Source organism: Acomys russatus, chromosome 6, assembly GCF_903995435.1.
Source record: "Acomys russatus chromosome 6, mAcoRus1.1, whole genome shotgun sequence".
NCBI classification, from domain to species: Eukaryota; Metazoa; Chordata; class Mammalia; order Rodentia; family Muridae; genus Acomys; species Acomys russatus.
In genome coordinates, this window is record NC_067142.1 from 76,040,019 (window position 1) to 76,060,635 (window position 20,617).

Genomic DNA, 20,617 nt, shown 5'->3' on the forward strand with positions numbered 1-20,617 from the left:
AAACAAGAAATACAGGGGGATTTTGAGGCATTTTATTTGAAAATGTAGGGTCCAATAATCAGACAAGGGACGAAGAGGAGAAAATGAATCAAGCCAAAATAGTACATCTGATCACAGTCGTGTTTATCTGAGACTTTTGCAGTGTCTAGGGATAAAGAGGTCTACATATTTATTAATGAAACATGCTGTGGCAAGAGAATTAACAGAGAAAAGTAAGAAAATATTGAAATAAGGATGATTGGTAGCATGGATTGAATGGATTCCACATTCTGTATTTACCAACAAAATCAGTTGTGTGGTTGCTGGAAATTTCTCCCTGTGAGATTCCCAGCAATGTATTTCAGTTATTTAATTTTAACTTGTGTGTGTCCGTGTTATTTCACAGGGTGGGGTGGGGGTGGGTATTGGTGCATGTGTGTGTGGAGGTCAAAGATGGAGGTCACTATTGCTCACTTTAATTTTTGAGACATCTTTCACTGGCCTTGGTATTCACTGATTGGCTAGACTGGCTGGCTGGCAAGTTCTAGGGACTGGATTCCACAGCATGAGAATTACAGACATGCACCAGCTTGCCAGCTTTGTGTGTGTGTGCTGGGGCTCTGGACCCAGGTCCTCCTGTGTTTGCCACAGGCACTTGACCAAGCAAGCCATCTCCCAAACCTAGCTCTGTCCTATTCCTCATGTTCATGAGATTCAAAAGGCAAAAGTAATTTTTGGAATTAGTGTGATCCCAAGTTTCATAGGTAACGTTGTAACTTTTTTAATTTTAAGAAAATATAACTTTTAAATTTTCTGCTCCAGATTTGTTTTAGTTACAGTTTAAAATAATACTATATTTTTCTTTTTATTAATAAGATTCAGAAATGGTGGGCACAGTGTGGTGCACACCTTCAATCCCAGTACTTGAGAAGCAGTGGCAGGCCAGCTTGATCTACATATTGAGTTCTAGGCTAGCCAACACTGTGTGGTTGAGACCCTGACTCAAAAAAAAAAAAAAAAAAAAAAAGTTAGTTACATTTATCTATGAGTATTTAAAGTTGGAGAACATTTCAGCCATACTATGTAAAGCATAATGATTATAAAAGGAAGACACTGTGAGATGCACTCCTCTGTATGCCATGAAAGGATGATCACACACCTACCTCTTGCTCTTTGTAAGTGGTTTTTGTTTTCATTTTCAAACGTGCAACATCTATGCCATTTAATTAGCTGGACACTACCCGAACATACACTCTGGAAAATTTCTGTGAAGAGCAGTTACAGCAAGCCACCCAGGCAGTGATAAAACTTGAGGAGATCAGGAACAAAGCCATTGCAAAGATAAAGACCACACTCTTAAAGGTAATCCTGCACTTTCATCTGACCTGTCACTGTGTGATTATTCCAATTGCATTATGTGGGGAGGCGGGGCATTGGAAATGGGCAGTAGAGAGTTAAAAGTGGTTAATTAACCGACCAACTAGTGTTATATTTACTATGAACTGTTCCATGCATGATGCAAACTACAAAGAAACATATATGTATGTATTTTTAGATTTATACCTATGAGTGCATGGATTATAAATATCTCTGTGACCTCAGGTGCGTCTTATCTGGTGTGGGCTGACAAATAAAGGGAACTTTATTAGTTACAAGGTTCTTAGTGTTCATAAGATAAAGAGCTCAGGAGAAACATCTAGATGAAATGAGACTTCACCAAGGGTTTTCTAAAGGGAACTCAGTACCACAGTGACCTGTGTCTGAAAGGCGTTCTTATCCATGTGTGGCTGAGGAGCCCTCTGTGGGAGTACATGGAGCCACTCGCCTGCACCTGCACTCCTGCCTGACCTCCAAACTGATCTGCTTCTGAGATTCCGACTCCACTGGCTTCAGAGCTCTCTCTTCTTGTCAAATGTTTAAATACAGTGTAAACAGGAGGTAAAATACCGACAAAAGCTAATGATAAAACTTAGTTTTTATATTCCGTCCAGGCTACTTACAACACTACTACAGACTGTAGAGTGCTTGCATTGACGTAGGGAAATGCCATGTCTCCCAACTGCTTTGTAAATTACAGGTTGCAGAAAAGAAAGATGTTAAAGAGTTCTTTGAGTCAAGACCGTGTGAGATTGACACAACACATTTCAAGCTGCCCCAGTATCGGTTCCTGTTAGAAACAAACTTGAAGTTTTTAAGGCTGCTTGACTACTTGTTTCAAGAGCTCATTCGTCAGCTCATGAACTCTGCGCTCAGCCAGCTTTTGGAATCCTTCATTGGTTCTGCCAGGATGACATTATCAAAGGAAAGAAAGAATGAAGAGCTCATGAGGTAAGTGACACTTTTGACAAATAAAGAGAAGTTATTTTGTTGTAATATATTACCATGTATAGATAAAATATCCAAGAATTAGACTTTGAAAATCTTCCATGTAGCAGATAATTTTTACTCATTTTTGCCATTCTTATTATCAATAGTACCTTTAAAATGTTCATGAATTGAAGAAAAGTTTCTATTTTTCTTTTAAATTCCAAGTAGATCTTATTCCTATATAAAATGCTCAATGAAATTTGAATTTCAGGTGAACAACAAATAATTTTTCATGTAAGTGTGTCCCAAGTGCCTATATTAAGTTTTCTTTAATGCTGCTCTGAAATTCAAATTTTCATTGGTGAATCTGACAGTCAGGTTTCCAGTATCTGTCAAAGATGTGAGGACAATTCTGGAAGGGCCACAGTTTGTATTAGAATTTGAATCAATTTCAAGAAGTATCTGCCAAGTGTTTTCTCCAGCTACAAAAGCACTTGAAAAATGTTTGATGTGATATCAAAAACAAAGCTCTATTGACAACTAAGTTGTGAAAAAAAGGAATATAAATTGAAATCATGTCCAAACTATCAAAATTTAGCAGTTTCATGATCCTAACTAGAAAGCTGAAAATATCAATTCTTCAAATTTTGAGGACTATGAGTGATAGGATGGCCTGTTTTATTGCTCTACTTATTACTGGATCCAAAAATCTCATAACTGGTTTTAGTCAGTGGCAGGACTTAAGGAAAAGCTACTCAGTGATAATGTTATACTTCTTTTCTGAATCAGTCTCTCTCTCTCTCTCTCTCTCTCTCTCTCTCTCTCTCTCTCTCTCTCCCTCCCTCCCTCCCTCCCTCCCTCTCCCTCTCTTCTCTCTCTCTCCCTCTCTCTCTCTCTCTATCTCTCTCTCTATCTCCCCCTTCCCCTCCTCTCCCCCTTTCCTTCTCCCTCTCTCTCTCACTCTCCCTCCCTCCCTTCCCCCTGTCCTGTATAGGTATAGTAAACATAGTTTTTATTAAAGAGAGAAATTGCTAAAGCTAATTCATCTTGTAAAAGTATAAAAATGAAAAAAATCACACCTTGGAAACATGGATACCTCAGCACAAACCAGTTGTACCTTAATAATGATTGGTACACAGCCCCATCCCGCCCCTTTGCATGCAGCTGAAAATACCAGGCTGGTGACACAACAGTAGGAATTTACTACTGCTGAATTTGTCACTCACTAAATGAGTTAGCTAATTGTCACTAAGCTTACATGTTAAGGAAATTATATATAGACTACTGCAAAAACATAGCAAAAAGACTGAAGTTCGCTCCTTTTCTGTTTCAATTTCTTCTTTTGTTATGAGTCTTTGGGTTATTGATCTCTTCTTCCTCTAATTTTGGTTAAACTGAGAAATTTGTCCATTTCTTTTAGGTTTTTCAATTTACTAGAGTACAGGTTTTTAAAAGATTGCTCTTCTAATGTGTGTTCTTTCACTGATGTCTGCTGTTACAGTTCCAGGTTCATCTGTGATTCTCCTGGTTTGGGTTGCCCTCTCTGTGGTTTGGTTAGCAGGACTGAGAGTCTCCCAGTCTCACTTATCTTCTCAAGGAACCAGCTCTTCACTTTGTTGACTCTTTGTACCGTTTTCTTTGTTTCTATTAATTTTGGCCCTGATTCTTATTATTTATTGCTATCTCGTCAGCTTGGGTTTGGTTCTTGTTCCTGAGTCAAACCACTAAGCAGCTCATTTGTTTGTACTTCCTGGTTGTCTTTGATGTAGGCCCTTAAAGCTGTAAGTTTCCCCAGTGGAGGGGACCTTCATTTACTATAGAGTCTAGATAATAAAAATGTGAAGCTCTTGAAAAGTTGTATTTTTCCAGTGCCTTTGCATTGGATCTACATTTCTACATTTAAAAGAGATAGGTTCTCCTGAGAAGAAGATTCCTCAGGAAAGGAATTCATAGCTCAGAGGACCCCAATAGTTGTTAGTTTAAGATTCAATAATATCTCTTTCTATGTAGTCACTCCTTGTATTTTTTCACTTTGAGAAAAGGCCCCACTGTGTACTACAAGGTATATTTTGAACTCCCTGTATAACCTAAGTTGGCCTCAAGCCTCTCCTGCGTCGTTGCCTGAGTGCTGGCATTGCTCGCTCCTGTGTTCTGTCAGAACCACTGCTTTTATCTTTGAGAACTATGCTCTATTTAGCAAGGCTTCCCAAAGCCTCTCTGTGTGTTTCATGCATTCCCTCAGGCCTTCAATATTGAATTTTTTCTGAGATCTGCTTCCTCCCATCCATCCTTACTATCCATATCTCTATAATTTCTTTTTTAAAATGTAGACTTTTGGAGCTATAAATTTCCCTCATAGAGCTGGTTTTAATGTGTCTCGGTGTGTGTGTGTGTGTGTGTGTGTGTGTGTCTGCACACATTTGCGTGTATGTGTGTGTACATGCACATTTGCATGCGTGTGTGCACGTTTGCATGCATGTGTGTGCATGTGTGCGTGTGTGTGTGTGCGTGCGTGTGTGTGTGTATGTGCGTGCGTGCGTGTGCGTGTGTGTGTGTGTGTGTGTGTAGATAGTATCTTTAGCGAGGATCAGATGTTTCTGGGTGTTGTCTCTTATTTCCCATCAATCGCCCTCAACTTTCATGTGTTGGAATTATGAGTTTTGTTTTGTTTCGGTTTATTTATGAGCTTTCCGTCTTCCTGACTGCAGTGGTTCAAGTCATTTCCCCAAGGGCTGAAGAGCGTAGTTTATCATAGAGCCCATGTGAGGGTGAATGAGGCCACCCCTTGTTGATGGACATTCCTTATAACACACTCCGTGCGTCCCTCGCTCAGACTTAGCACCATGATGTTCTCTCTTCTGTTTCTCTTCCTACTCAACCGATGGACATTTTGTGAGGTTGAAATCTGTAACATGAAAGCTGTCATCTGAAGTGTGCTGTTCAGTAGCAGTACATACTTTCACAGTATGGTACACCCACCACCATCCACTTCCATCACCTTTCCCCACACTATTAGGCTTCATATTGATTAACAGAAGCTCTGCCTGGCGGTGGTGGCACACATCTGTAATCGCAGAACTCAGGGAGGCAGAGGCAGGAGGATCTCTGTGAGTTCAAGGCCAGCCTGGTCTACAGAGTGAGTCCAGGACAGCCAAGGCTACACAGAGAAACCCTGTCTTGAAAAACCAAAACAAACGACAACAACAATAAATACTCTTTATTACCTTTCTAAGAATGTATTCATTCTTGGTACCTTCATATCTGGAATCATAAATATTTGTCTGTAATGTTTGACTTATAATATTTTTAAAGCCCTTCCATGTTGAAGCATGTATCAGAGTTTCATTCCCTCTCAAGGCTAAATATGTTCTGTTGTCTGTTGGCAGCACACTGTACCTCGTCACTCATCTGTTGGGTCTCTCCCTGTGGACTATGGGTTAGAACACAGATGTGCACACTGGTTTGGAACATCTGCTCGAGTACTTCGTTTCAGCTCTTCGGGGTGTATACTTAGGATTTCTGGATCTGTAATTCCACATTTACCACTTTGAGGAACTTCTCTACAGGTTCTCCCAGCAGTGTCTGTATCACTTTAGTCTGTAGCAGCAATGTACCAGGTTCTAATGTCCTGAGCAGCACAATTCCTGTCTAGTAAGAGATCATCTCTTCTGATTTTGATTTGGTTTCCTAATTATCAGTGATTTTAGGCATCTTTTCTTATTCTTATCATGCACGTGTACCTCTCTGAAGAAAGCCCCAATCAAATTGTTCCTTTCCCTGTGTGTGTGTGTGTGTGTGTGTGTGTGTGTGTGTGTGTGTGTGTATCTGCTGTTGTACATGTGCAAGGCACCTATATGTAGTGGTCAGAGTACAATCTGGGGTGTTTGTCCCCAGGTACCTTACACTTTTTTTTACATGAGACAAGGTCTTTCATTGGCCTGGAGTCTCACTATATAGGCCAGCATAGCGTCCAGGGATCTATCTGTTTCTCCTTCCTTGCCGCCGCTGATAGTGTAGATGTGTTGCCACCAGGCTGGCTTTTCTTGTGGGCTCTGGTCGTGCAGACTCGGGCCCTCAAGAATACTTGACTGACCGAGGCACCATGCCAGCCCTTTCCCTCGTTTTTAACTTGCTCACTTGTTCCTTTCTCTCTCATTCTTTTCTTTTTTCTTTCTTTTTCTTACTTTCTTCCTCCTTCATTTCTTGCTTGCTAAGTTACATGAATTCTTTATATATTTTCATATTAAATAGTAAAATATGTGTTTCAAAAATAAATTTCCCTCCCCTTTCTTATTCTAGAGCAAGGAAGATCTTTTCTAGAAAGATAAGTGATGATGAAGAGCTCATTAATACAAGCTTAACTGCTATCCCTTCTCTTCAAAACTTACAACCAAAATCAGAAACTGATCTAACTGAGGTAACAGGTGCCTAAAAACCCTATCACTAACACAAACTTTGACATAAGATGGATAGCAATTTTCAGAATTAAAAGCCCAATTAATGATTGTTTGCCACATACACACACAACTCTCCCATCCATCCATCCATCCATGCACACACATATTCCTTTTTCTCCTGTTGTAAAAAGGTGTGATAATACCTGTTCAAGTTCCCCACTAATGCTAACTTCACATTTCATTTGTTCGCTTTTTTTACATACAAGTATAGTTATAGTTTATAATTATATTTAAGTGTTATTTTCACACATTAAATATCCTATTATATTTTGTTCTTGTCTTGTGAACATAACTGCTAAAATAGATTTTAAGTGAAAGTAAAGTGGAGGTGGATTTGAGGAAAACGTATGCACCAATATTTGAAGTGAACTTGTATTTGAGAATTCCCACTGAGACCTACTCTCCAGAGAGTCTCGAAGAGACCACTCTGCGGACTGGCCAGGACCACAAGGAATCCCTGGCGGGCGATGATGATGAGCCATTTGAGAACAGAAGTAGTTTTATGAGATCCTCAAATGATGACCTGCTCATGAAGTACAACCAACGGAGCAGGCTAGGTACCCTCCTTAGACACATCCTTTCAGGTAAGATAAAAGGAAGCTGGCAACAATATGTAAAAGAAAAACTTGAAATTTTCACCTCGTTACTCATGTAGTATAGTGTCCGTACATGCTAAAGTGAGCAGTGATAGGACAGGACCCACAACCTTGTGGTACATGTGAGTGATAACAGCATTTTCACTTTGGACCCGGTACTGTCTCCAAGGCCTTCCTTACCTGGATGAGCCTCTCCTGGAATGACTCCCAGAAGTGCAGACTCTTGAGCAAGGGTGCCACCTATTGGTAGAGTGTTTGCCTAGCATGTGTGAGGCCCAGATCTGCAGGAAAGGAAAAGAACACAGACCTCCTTTCTCAGCATCAGAGTCCCAGTCCATGGTTGGAATGCCCCTTTCAGCCAGTCTCTGTGAGCGATTCTTGGGATATTTAGAAAATATTAATATACATTAAGTTGTCTAGCATTTTAAAATGTTAATCAATTTTGACTTTCTCTTTCTTTCAATGAATTGTAATAGACGCAGGACTCGTGCTTGAGCCTGAGCTAGAACGACCCGTCTATAATAAGTAAGTATGAGGCAGTTTTTTATAAATAGCTGTAGTTTGTTGGGTATTGTATTCACTTGAATACACTCTTATCTATTGTTTTCTCTCAGATTTTCTGAATTTCCAACAAACCTCTTTATGCAACCCAACAGACTGGACTTTTCAACACAATTCCAAAATGTCATAACAACTATAGAAAAATATATAAGTAAGTACTTGAAAGGTTTAGTGTCTTTTTTTTTTTTTTTTTTACAATCTTTTTAAAATTTACGTATCTAGTGCTCTTGGTCGGTGATACATATGGCAGATATCGATAAGAGATCATGAATTTCAGTCTTTAGGATCAAGCACTACTAATTTAGAATCATTTGAAGGTGTGTGTGTGTGTGTGTGTGTGTGTGTGTGTGTGTTAGAGTTTTCTAAAGGGACAACTGATAAAATGAGTTCTATGTATATATGTACGTATAATATCTAAATAAACCCCCACATTTGTGTATACACATATACATACACATATGTGGGGATTTACTCAAGTGCCTTACAGGCTGTTGTCTGAGGATACCAGTGACGACTGACTTCAGGTGGGAAGGCTTAGAATCCAATAGATATTCAGTCCAAGAGATGGGATAGTTCAGTAGTCTTGGTCAGCTGCCCTAGACCCAGGGAGACCTACAGAGCTGCCGGTCTTCAGTCTGTGTTGGAATCCCAAAGAAGTAGGTTCTGATGCCAGTGAAGGAGTGTCTCAACAGCAGGGTAGGTGAACTCACCAGCCAGAGTGAGAGCAAGCAGGCAAAAAGCAAAAGCTTCCTTCTTCCGTGTCCTTTTCTGGGACTGCCACCAGGAGGTGTGGCCCTGATTTTGGGTGGGTCTTCCTAACTCAAAATGATCCACTCAAGCAAGTCTCTCACAGGATTGTCAAACTGTGTATTTTTTTAGTATGATATACATGTCACCAAGTTGACAACCAAGATTAGCCTTCATGCATATAAAGAGAATGCATAAAATATAAGAACTGGGGAAGCAACTAAAAGCATTAGTTATTTGAATTTTGTGCCATAGCATTACAAAGATGTTGTTTTTACCTTAAATGAATTTTAAATGATTTTTTCAGCTATATGTATATAATCTGAGATTACATAACAGTGACCACTTTGGCCAAAGAATTTATTCATTCCTTACAAAAAGTTTTAGAAAAAAAATTTGAACTAGAAGAACCCTTAGCAGCTCAGTTGTCATGTGACAGTTTGCTAAGGTTAGTCACCTATCGATCTGCCCCACTGCCTTCTAGCTTTTAGCACTTCGCATTTGTTTCTGACCAGAAATTTATCACCTGGGATTAATCACCTCTGTATAGAAATAATAGACTTGTGTCATTCTCCACTAACGGTTCTTAAATGGAGGGAGAGAGATTAGTCAGAAAGAAGTAGGCTGTCAGGCTTTCCATGGATAGATTCCTTTCGCCACTCAGATTTTCTTCCTTTCTTTCATTTTTAGATCTCTGTTTCTTGGATTAAAACATCTGATCACTTTCACGTCTTTTTTCCTCAATATAAAATGTTTTCGTTATTTGATTGTTTTTTAATTTTTCATTAAAATATGATTTGAAACTGTTATGAAAGTCTCTAGAGTAATAGAACATTCTTGCATGCCCTTCATGTGCTCTGTCTTCCCACACTGTGGTCATCAGAACCAGCGAGCAGCAGAGCAGTGGTGCTCACCAAGTGGAAGGATTGCTCTCAGCTCTTCAAGCTGCTGCACTGACATCCATTTCCTGTACCGGGATCCAGGATCCACAGTCACACACTGCAAACTGTGGCTCTTGAGTCTTCTGATTTATGATAGCTCCTTTCCTAGTCTTTCGTGACCTTAAGGGATTTTTTAAAAATGTTCTAATTAGTTAGTTATCCCATAGAGTTGCGTTATTAGCTGTTGTTGCGTGCTGTGTCTGAGGTGATGGGGCATGGATGTTGTAGCAGTTGGGCATCCTCTCAGAGTCTCCAGTGCACACAAGGCTGCACATCTTGTTACTAGTGGTGCTAATCAGACACACTTGGCTAAGGCAATCCTGGGGAAACTTGGAAGGGAATACAAATAATCGTGTCTCTACTGGAAAAATGTGCCCATTAATTTTAGCATCCATCAGTGGAGAATCCTACACCAGCCAACTGTGACAACAGGAGTTTCCATTCCTCTAGTTCCTCATGCATTTGTCACATGGGATTCTTCTATAAGAAATAGTTTCCCCTTTTTCTGTTTCTAAATTATTTATTGTTTGTATAAATAGAGACTTACGTATCGGTGGTATATGTTTAACTGTATTGAATTCTTGGGTTATATTCTCAGTATAGCAGGATTGCTTTATATTCCTCCCTTCTGTGTATGAAGCTTTCTTGGTCTTCCTAACCTTCGCCAGTGTTGTATTGTCAGCCTTTAAAAGGTTCCGTTATCCATCTCAATAGGGAGGCAGTGACATCACATTTTGGTAATCGTTGTTTCACTAATAATTGATGACGGTTCATATTTACTTCCTGAGTTCTCCCTCTGGACACTTTGTCAAGTGTTTAACGTGCTCCCACGAGGGTCTACTCACTGCTGGGCAGGAGGGGTCTTTTGGGCATTGTGGTCAAGTGTGTTATCAGCTGCGCAATTTGCAAGCACTTGCTTCTTAGCTTCTCATTCTCCTTACTAGACCTAAGCCGCTTGATTTCATAAGCTCCAACACGTCAATTGGTTTCTGGCATTCCTTTATGCTTTTGGTTTTGTAGCTGGAACTTTCTTAGTTCGGGGTCACACTATTTTCTCATAGAGTTCATCCGTCTGTGTTTAGATGCAGGCTTCATCTTGAATTAATTTGTGTAAGCTACAAAGTACATGTCAGAGTTTCTTTGTTGGGGGTGAAAAGAAGGGTCCACAGACATCTAAACTGTCAACTCCTTCCTAGTAGCAGCCTTGTGTTTGTCCTTGTGTCTGTGTCCTAACAATGGTATAGCACTCCCCACACAGGCAACAGTGTCCTCAGGTTTTATTTTCAGCATGGCTTCTACTACCACAACTCACTGTCTGTGACAGTTCCTTCTGTTTCTAATGTTAAATGCAACCCTGTACATGCCTCTGAGCCTCTCCATCAATAAATCCAGAATGATGTCTGCTCACTAAGTCACTCAGCATCAGGTGGTGGTGGTTGTTGTCGTTTTGGTTTTTCGAGACAGGGTTTCTCTGTGTTAGCCTTAGCTGTCCTGGACTTACTTTGTAGACCAGGCTGGCCTGGAACTCACAGTGATCCTCCTGCCTCTGCCTCCCGAGTGCTGGGATTAAAGGCGTGTGCCACCATGCCCAGCCTCAGCATCAGTTTTTAACAGGCCCAGATGTTGTGGCTAATTTTAAAGTGGTGCTTCCAAGAGACTTCCGGTAATCCTAACTTTTCAACACTGTGTTCCAGCCACAGTCATCCCCTTTCACCAAGATCCTCGCCTGTCTGCCTTTATTGATTTGGTCTCAGTTCTGGATTTATCCAGTGAGACAGAAAGTGTGGTGAAATATAAGAAGCAGACCCGATGGCCAGATTTCCATATCCTTTTCGAATCAGATGCTAACTACCAAAGCAAAGTAAGTTTTGAGATGGTATGCCTTAGAAGTGGTTGATAAGAGAGCAGGACCCTGCTTTAACTATTACACGAACATGATGTGTGTGCAAAGCTCCAGAGCATCCCAGCCCATGGCGATGGGGAGTCATGCCACTTTGCTTCAGTGCCTGTCTTTGCCATGGTCTCTGACCTCCACTTACCACAGTTTCCCAAACATTCATTGTGGAAATGAGTTTTCTTCCCTGCCGCTCATTTATTGCATTGGTTTGCCATTCACCAGCCCTTCCCTTACCATATAACTATAGTGTTGTCCAAATTCTCAGTGGAATATAAGGATCTCAGCTGTGTCTGGACTCAGTCCTATCCAAATGAAGTATGTCCTACGAATTAGATGATGTCATAAATACATAGGGCTGGCTTGCTCTGGAACTATGTTAAGAGCAGATGCTTTAAAATAGGGTGACAAGCCATGAAATAGATGATTGGTTTCTTTAGAATAGCATCTTAACTACAAAATGAAATATCTAAGTAAGCTTTGCACAAAGTCAAGTGTTAATTATCTACATTTCTTTGTCTTGTTTCCAACACACTTCAGTATTTAACTCCAGCTCTAAACAGAATTAATTGTACAAAGACAGAAACTATCGGCTTTCCAAACTATGCTTTTCCATTCCTGGGATAACATTTTTGAGTAGCGTTTTCATTCACAGACTGCGCTGATGTACTGTAATGATTTCATTCACAGATCGTGGCCCTGCTGACAGTCATTGGTAACTCAATGGGCCTGGCCAACGATTACAGCAGCAGGTTTCTAAAATACTGCTACATGGTAGAAAAGGCCCAAGTCATGATTATGAAGTTGCCATATATAGGGAACTTATCGGCAGTCCAGTTTAGAAGTGTGATACACAAGTTCCGAAGCTACCTAAAGGAGATCGTGACTATGCCCACTGAGTCGCGCCTCAGCATCTTCTGTGTGAAAAGTCAGGACTATCAGCTAGCCTGCTTACCGTACATTGACAACGTCATAGAGATGAGCTATAGCCTGTTGCGATGTTCAATTGAGGGAAAAAATACAAGTCTATTGGAAGTAAGTCTTCAAATTTTTCCTTTTCCCTGAGAAGATTTCAGATTGGATTATAACTTTAAGGAACACAATCAAAAATCACCTACATGTTATCCCCCCAGAAAATTCCAAAGGACTGTGATTACATTTGCTTTTGTTTTTAATCTTTATCTTTGTGTATGAGCACATTCATGTATGTGAATGTGACACGTATGTGTGCCATGACATGTATTTGTGCTGTGGCACACATGTCAAGGCTGAAAGGCAACTTCAGGTGTTAGCTCGTCTTCCACCTTGTTTGAGATCGTCTCTTGTTTGTATAGCGCAGACCTGGCTAGAGGCCCGTCTCCACACTATCTGACCTGAGGAGCCCTGGGATTACCCACATGTGTGCTGCTGTGTCTGCTTTTGTATGGAGTTCCAGACTTTGGCCCTCGTGCTTGCATGGCAAATGATTTACCTGACTCGGTCACTTCTCCCGCACTTCATCACTTCTATGAGAACTTTCTGTGATCACATTGAAGGCTATGCCCCTTGTCACTTTGCATCTCCTGTTTTATCTTTGTAACATCCATCACTATCTGACATTCTCTTAGATGTGTGTCTGTTCACCATCCCCTCACTTAGAACCTAAGGCCGCTGTGCTATGGAGTTTCTGGGATGAGTCTCAGAATGCTCATGGGCTATCTTTTGGGGGCAGTTCTCTTATAGGGCAAATGTCTAAATCCACAGGCATTTGAAGCTTCTGAGGAAAACTGAGTGTATGAACACCTGGAAGCACCCTAAATTTAAGTTGCCAGAGCAAACATGGACCCTGGTACCCTAGCCTTGTCTGCATAGCATCCTCAATAGCACCTTAGACCTGCTTAAAGATTGGAATTTGTGATAACAGCTGTCATTTTCCCCTTCATTCAGCCCGACCACCAATATCTTCTTAAACTTAAAATTGCGTGCTAGCCATTGCCTCTGCCTCTGCCTCTGCCTCTGCCTCTGCCTCTGCGACATAATGGTAAGAAGATAGCGTCATTCTTGCCCATACAGAGTCTAGTGTAACATAAAATCTCATCAGAAGTAGCTAATAGAGCCTGGGTGGACCAGGAATAATTTCAATAAAAATGTTAAATTACCAAAAGAGAGTACCAGAGGCATGAAAGCACTGGGTTGACAGACAGGATACTGCAGGCAAATGTTAGTGTAACTAGATTCACTCACATATGCCCTCCTCCCTGCCCCCCCCCCACGCACACACCCAAAGAACTGTGGCCTACAAAGGGTAGAACCAATTTTTCTGGCAGGTAGTAGTTGTACCTACATGGTCCTTGAGAATCTTTGCTGACTTGGACTCATCGAGGCCTCCCCTAAACATCTCTGACCTCACATCCTTCTAGGCATCAGGGCAGAAGGCAACGTGCCCATTATGGGCCTAGGAAGTTGCCACTAAAATGAATCCATAGAGTTTTCTTCCTAAGACTTTCCTCCCAACCATCTCGTATCTTAACTCATACCACTCATTCCTTTAAAAAATAATATTTTTATTAATTCTTTGAGAATCTCATGCAATGTACTTCTATCATATCACCTCCTTGCCCAGTTCCCCCCTACCCCACCCCCGATCTACCCCCACATCCCTACCCTTAGGAATTTGTTCTCTTTCTCTCTTATTTAGATCCACCAAGTCCAGTCTGCATTGCCCAACTGCTCTTGGGGATGGAGCCTACTTGGAGTGTATCTGCCTTACCAGGGGAGAAGCTATCAAATGGCGATAGCTCCCTAGCTAGGGGCAGGATCTCATGTCTGTCTCCCTCTCCATGCGGGAGTTTGTCTGACTTAAACTTGCGCAGGTCTTGTGTGTTCTGTTACAATAACTCTGTGCTCCTATGTGCCACTTCCCTGTCACGTCCAGAGAACACTATTTCTCCGACATCATCGAACCAACTCGCTTCCCCTCTTCTCTAAAAATCACTGAGCTTTAGAGGGAAGGACTGAGCATAGATGTCCTGTTTAGGGTTAGGCATCCCACACTTTCTTATCCCTTACACCTTGACCAGCTGTGGGCTCTGTTAGTCATCTATTGCAAGAAGAAGAAGAAGAAGAAGTTTCTCTGGTGATTGTTGATCAATATATATTGGATCTTAGACTAATTTGAGATTCAGTCCCTTGTCTGCAGACTATAGGAAATAGCACCTACTTAGCAAACCCACCCTCTGGATAAAATGGGACTGTGTCCTGGAGAATCTAGAACATAAATCTCCAGAGCCACCATTCCAGCCTGACTCTTGCACTAAAGTCATTCATGTAGTATTTAGTGCATCTTACAACATTTATGTTACATATGAAATACAGTCAAGCACTTTCTGCTAACAGTAGCAAGATTTGAGCCTGTCAGTGCTCTAGCATTTAAAAAATACTTAGAACTATGTCCAGTTTGTATATTAATTTTTCTCTGAAGTTACATTTATGGAACTCAGAATTCCAAGATACAAGCAATGGCTTCCTGAAACAGTGACATTATTGCATACTTATCATAGGCATGTTAATAATTTCAGATTTTGGATTCATCCGTACACCAACTGGAACATGAGCCTGTAGAAGTAGAAGAATTTGTGGAGCATTTTATTGCTTTGGATGATATTTCCTCAAGCATATCTCAATTAGAAAGAGAGCTTGTCACAATTTCTGAGCTCTATTCCGTGGTGAGGCATTATCAGATCGATATTTCAGAGGAGCAGACTGCCATCTACAGGATCCTTTTCCTGAGGTTTAACCATCTAAAAACAACTATGAAATTAAATGCCATGAATAAAGAGGCCATCATAACTAAATTCAAGAATACCTTAGAGGCATATATTGTTGGTCTACGAGTGAAGGCCAGCGATTTAAAAGATAAAGTAAGTGTTCTTTAATTTTTTAATATTTTTATGGTTTTATATTTAAAAAAAAATTTTTTTGTCTTGGCCTCATCTAACACTATCCACTGAGATGTTCATCTTCTATGGAATCATAGCTAAGTAGTTTAATTATACACTCACCCCGTGTAGCGCTTTAATGAGAAATGTCCCCCACTTGTACACTTGGTCCCCAGCTGGTGGCACTGTTGGTGGAGGCCAAGGAGATGTAGCCTTGCTGGAGGAGGTGTGTCCCTGGGGGTGAGCGTTGAGGGTAAAATGCCTCATGTGCTTCTACTCCGCCCTCCCCACCTCCTGCTCCCGCTCAGCTTTCTGCTCTCTCTGGCTGCCATGCCTGATTCTTACAGCCATCACTTCCCAGCTGCCATGTGTTTTTCATCCCTCTGGGGTTTTAAGGCAAAACAAATCCCTCCTTCTGTAAGCTGCTTCCATCGTGGGGTTTATCACAGCAATAGGAAAGTAGCTACGACACTGTGGACGATTTGTGAAGATGAATGGAACATAGAGTCACATGTCTCTTTCTTAGTAACCTCTACCAGAAATTTAGCATTTTCTTCTTCTTCTTCTTCTTCTTCTTCTTCTTCTTCTTCTTCTTCTTCTTCTTCTTCTTCTTCTTCTTCTTCTTCTTCTTCTTCTTCTTCTTCTTCTTCTTCTTCTCCTTCTTCTTCTATGAATGTAATGAGCAAGGCATCAAAGTTTTTCAAAAATTGCATAAAAGTCAGTGTGTGTGTGTGTGGATGCACACACACACACTTTTCCTAAAATTGTTCTTGTCTTTTGAGTCAAATAGTAACTAAAATTCCAATTTCATTCACTTTATGATGTCAAAAAGTGGGTTCTCTATGAAAGATGTTGCCAGTAATACATGTTTGTGTTCTGAGCGGTCTGGCCTCTCAGAGTGTCTTACCTGTTGGTTTTAGGTAAGAAGTTCGGATCTGCTATGTGCCAGTACTCCAGTGTCACAAGCCAAGGACATGGTCAAGTCTCTCTCAGAAGAAGCTGCGTACTTGACTGAGCAAGTGAAGACGTACTCCAGCTACCAGGACTACTACAACGACGTCCAGTCCCACATGCACTCCTTTAACGTGGAAGAGCTCACGCAGATCGTGTTGACGGAGCTCTCTGACATTGAGTGTGACCTGATGCTGAGAAAACTGTTATGGGAGGCACAGGAAGAATGGGGGAGACTCTACTGGGAATGGAGGCGCTGTACTCTCCAAACCATCGATATCAACTTAGTGAAGAGCAGTGTCTCCAAGTGGCTGCACATAATCACCGTCCTGGAAAAAGGTAACGGACGCGTCTCAAAGCTTCCTACCCACCAAAGGCAAAACCCATCTGCCTTCACCATCTGACATCTGCAGATACAGCCTACTAAAGGAACTTGGGTAGAAATTATCTGCTGAGGCAAGAAACGGATTAACCCCCTGGGCAGGGGGAGATAACCACAGATAATTAGGAACAGTTTTGTATCTTTCAAAGGTTGGTTTCATGGGTAGAACTCCAGATATTTCAGACTCAATTCTGACTCCCAGGGTTTGAGCCTGAGGTGTTTTATGCAAGGCCCTGCCTGCAAAATCTTTTCCTGCATTCTATATATGGTGCTTATAGTATTCTCTGGGCAGTGGGAAGAACACTTACAGTAATTCTGTGACATCTCCTGGTGCTAAACGTCACAGTTGGGGTGTTGTATATGCTGACACACTGCATAATGCAGCACTCTGTCTTTAACCTGGCCAAGACTGTTAAAATTCCCCTTGATGGGGAGGCCTGGTGGCACACAGAGGAAGGGGAAGCAGGCTATCCAGATGAGACCTGATAAGCCATGATCATATGGTGGAGAAGCAGGTCTCCTTCTGTCACAGGCCTAGGGGAGGGGAATAGGGTGAAAAAAGGGAGGGGGAACGGGAAATGAGGGGATAACAATCTTGGGATGTAATCTGAATAAATTAATTTTTTAAAAAATTATCCCTTATCACTCACTACACCTCAGGCTGGAAACCCCCCTCTAGGAGCCATCTCAACACTTTCTTTTGCTTGTTGTTGAGTTATATAGTCTTGGGCTATAGCCCAGAAGTAAAGTGTGAGCTTTGAATGATGAAGCCCTATGTTCAATCCCTACCAAACCCACCAAAACAAAGGAACAGGCATAATAATTTTAGGTTACATAGTGAGCATCGCCGTGGCAGTGGGGCTCAGGCACATGCCTGTACTCCTAGCACGTAGGAGGCTGAGGCAGGAGGTTCACAAGTTCAGGGCTAGCCTGAATTAAATGATAAGACCCCACCTCAAAAAAACACCATCTCACCAAGAAAACAAACAAAAATCCACTTGTGGGGTGTGTGTGTGTGTGTGTGTGTGTGTGTGTGTGTGTGTGTGTGTACATATATCACAATGTTTAGCCAAAAAAATTGCAAAGCTTAGCCTCACAGCTTTAAAATAACACAAGTGTGCATACTCTCAGCATTTTGTCATGTTTTAAGGAACAAGCAGACAACATATTTTTCTTAAACATGTTTTTTTAATTAAAATGTAATTATATCATTTCCCCCCTCTTATATCCTCCCTTCAATCCTTCTCAAACTGTGACCTCTTTTTCTCTGATTATTATTGTTATGTACATAAATACAATAATTTCCTGGCTGACCAGTTGGTATGATCTAACTAATAGAGGGCTTCTCCCAAGGGAATTATCCCTAAGTTGCCTGTAGTTCCTTGGTTAGCAGGGAGGCTGGTGAGTTTCCCTTTTCATGTTAGTGTCTCTCTCTCTCTCTCTCTCTCTCTCTCTCTCTCTCTCTCTCTCTCTCTCTCTCTCTCTCACACACACACACACACACACACACACACACACACATACATATGTATATATATATGTATGTATATATGTATGTATCTGGGAAGCCTGTTCCAGGTGCCATCAAGGCACCACATTTTCCAAGATAACTTGGGTCTATTAGGCTTGGGGTTTAATAATTTATCCTGGTAATTATTTTTCTATATTTTAATCCTTAGTTGGTGTTATAGATGTTCGACATCAGCAAAACCTTCTTGTTCACTAATGAAGATGAGCAAGTGATAAAATAGCATTACATTGATTAGCACGTTCTAGAGAAAATTTCTCATTTCCTCAGTTTGCTTGGTTAAAATGTGAATATATTATGTCTATAACTTTTCTGATATTTACAGGTTTGCCTAAAAGTGATATGGTGGCCCACCTCAAGCAATCATTGACAGACTTCAAACAAGAGCTGCCAATCATCACAGCATTGGGGAACCTGTGTCTCAAGCCACGGCACTGGGAGGCCCTGCAGGATATCACTGGAAAGTCAATTACTCTTGATAAAACCCTGCCAATAGAGAAACTTATAGCCCTCAAGGTACATTAAAAATAGTTGACAAGAACACATTGAATCAGGTGGGGCTGGTCTTCATTATAGGCAAGGAAAGCTACAAAGAACATAAATTAGCAGTTAGGTTGCCAGTGTACCTGGGACAGCAGGGATATTACAGTTAGTAGGAGAGAGCAGGTTTTCATTTTGCCTTTATTGCTGACGTGATTAGAGAACAGCAACACTGGCTTTTATAGGTGACAAGCATCATTCTTTAACATGCTAGGCCTTATTAGAGACTTCATTTTATATTAATAGAATTTCCAAATGCACCACAGCTCATTTTCTACATAGTCAGAATATACTATGAACATATTAGGATAGCCTTACAAATAATAATATTTAAATGCCAAATTGGCAACAGTTTGCTTTCCCACAAAGCTCTGTTATACAGGACTGTGGCTATGACGTAATTTGGAGAGAGCTAGGCTAGCATTCCAGATCGCTGGCTTCTATTGCTAGGACTGCATAAACCAACCTGGCATGTGGTGCATGCCCGTAATCTCAGCATTCTGGAGGGAGAGACAGGAGGTCATCCTTGACTACATAGCCTACTTGAGGCCAGCCTGGTCTACATGAAATGCTGTCTCAAAAAAAAAAAAAAATAGCAAAGCAAATAAAAAGCTATATTATATAACATGTTTAGCTTTCATAGTTTAAAAAGTTTCTACTTTCTTGGTTAAGCCTACAAGAAGCTTTATTTATGTTTCATTTTTGATACTATATAATGTGATCAAAGCCAGCATATTACACCTATGACTCTGTCCTAAGGAGGAACGTGAGAAATACTGTGAAATACATTAGAAGAGGTTTTTTTTTTTTTAATCAGAGTGTTTTGAGTCTCTAGACCTAACCTCAGCCCACCTCCTGAACCCTGGTGCATATGGCCATATTCTTGTTCATGTTTCCATTCATGAAGTCAAGCTCCGTTAAAAATAATTAGCATCCCTTTTATTGTCCACTTGCAAAAGTCTTCTCTTCTTCTGCCCTCCCTGGGTTCAGTAACTAGCAGCTCCATTCTTCCAACTCCTTACATGAAAAAATGTTTGCATTCTCCTGGTCACCTGTTCCATAGTCCATTTCAATCTCTCACTGTTTCCTAGCTTACTGCCAGAGCCCCCTAACTGATCAGTGACAACAGCTGAGCTTATGCAAACGCATATGCTGGAAATCTAGGGCACCTCAAGTGTTTTAATTGCAGTGGCTTGGATGATTGGAACTACCTATGCACAAGTCAGGGTAAGAGTGAGAACTTGGTAAGCTAAGAGTGGCAACAGACAGTAAGAGTCAGAGTGAATAGGCATGATAGGGTGGCAGCTGGTGACCTGCCTGAGGCAGAGTCCTGCGGTGCCCTAATATGACACCTCTGCACCGTCCTTGGCTTAGTAATATGATAGGCAGTTTATAAAGAAAGTTTGGTACAGATTTTAGAGGGTCCAAATTAGTGACCATGAACAAAAGTGAGCAAGGTTTGCAGATGGTGTAGCGGACCATGGCCCAGGGCCAGAACATTCCACTTCTCTTTAAGTTCTAATAGCAGAGCTAGTGAGGAGACAACCTTGTGGTAGGACCCAGTGAACTCCTGAGAGGTCTAGTAAGGAAGGAATGGTCAGCCTATGTAAGTTTACAAAAAACCTACCTTTCTTGGCTCTGACCAAGCATCATGCTAAAGGATTTTGTGGAATGAGTCTTAGCCCTATCAATGAACGAACGCATCCATCTGTTTGTACAATAATTTATAAAGTTATGCAGTTGTATTTCAACTGTTCTGTTGAAGAACTACAGGCTCTTGGGAACCTACTGTGTGGAAAGCTTGCCATGAAGTAATT

At 41.1% G+C, this 20,617-nt stretch overlaps 1 protein-coding gene across 1 annotated transcript in view; it reads left to right on the top strand.

Moving 5' to 3' along the window:
- The window catches only part of Dnah14 (dynein axonemal heavy chain 14), a 212,252-nt gene that overhangs the window by 23,819 nt on the left and 167,816 nt on the right, over window positions 1–20,617 (top strand). The window contains 11 exon segments of the mRNA XM_051148372.1: window positions 1,210–1,341; window positions 2,057–2,337; window positions 6,592–6,703; window positions 7,048–7,327; window positions 7,816–7,864; window positions 7,954–8,051; window positions 11,283–11,449; window positions 12,173–12,517; window positions 15,040–15,381; window positions 16,320–16,689; window positions 18,586–18,776. Of these exon segments, the coding sequence (XP_051004329.1) occupies window positions 1,210–1,341; window positions 2,057–2,337; window positions 6,592–6,703; window positions 7,048–7,327; window positions 7,816–7,864; window positions 7,954–8,051; window positions 11,283–11,449; window positions 12,173–12,517; window positions 15,040–15,381; window positions 16,320–16,689; window positions 18,586–18,776 (2,367 nt within the window).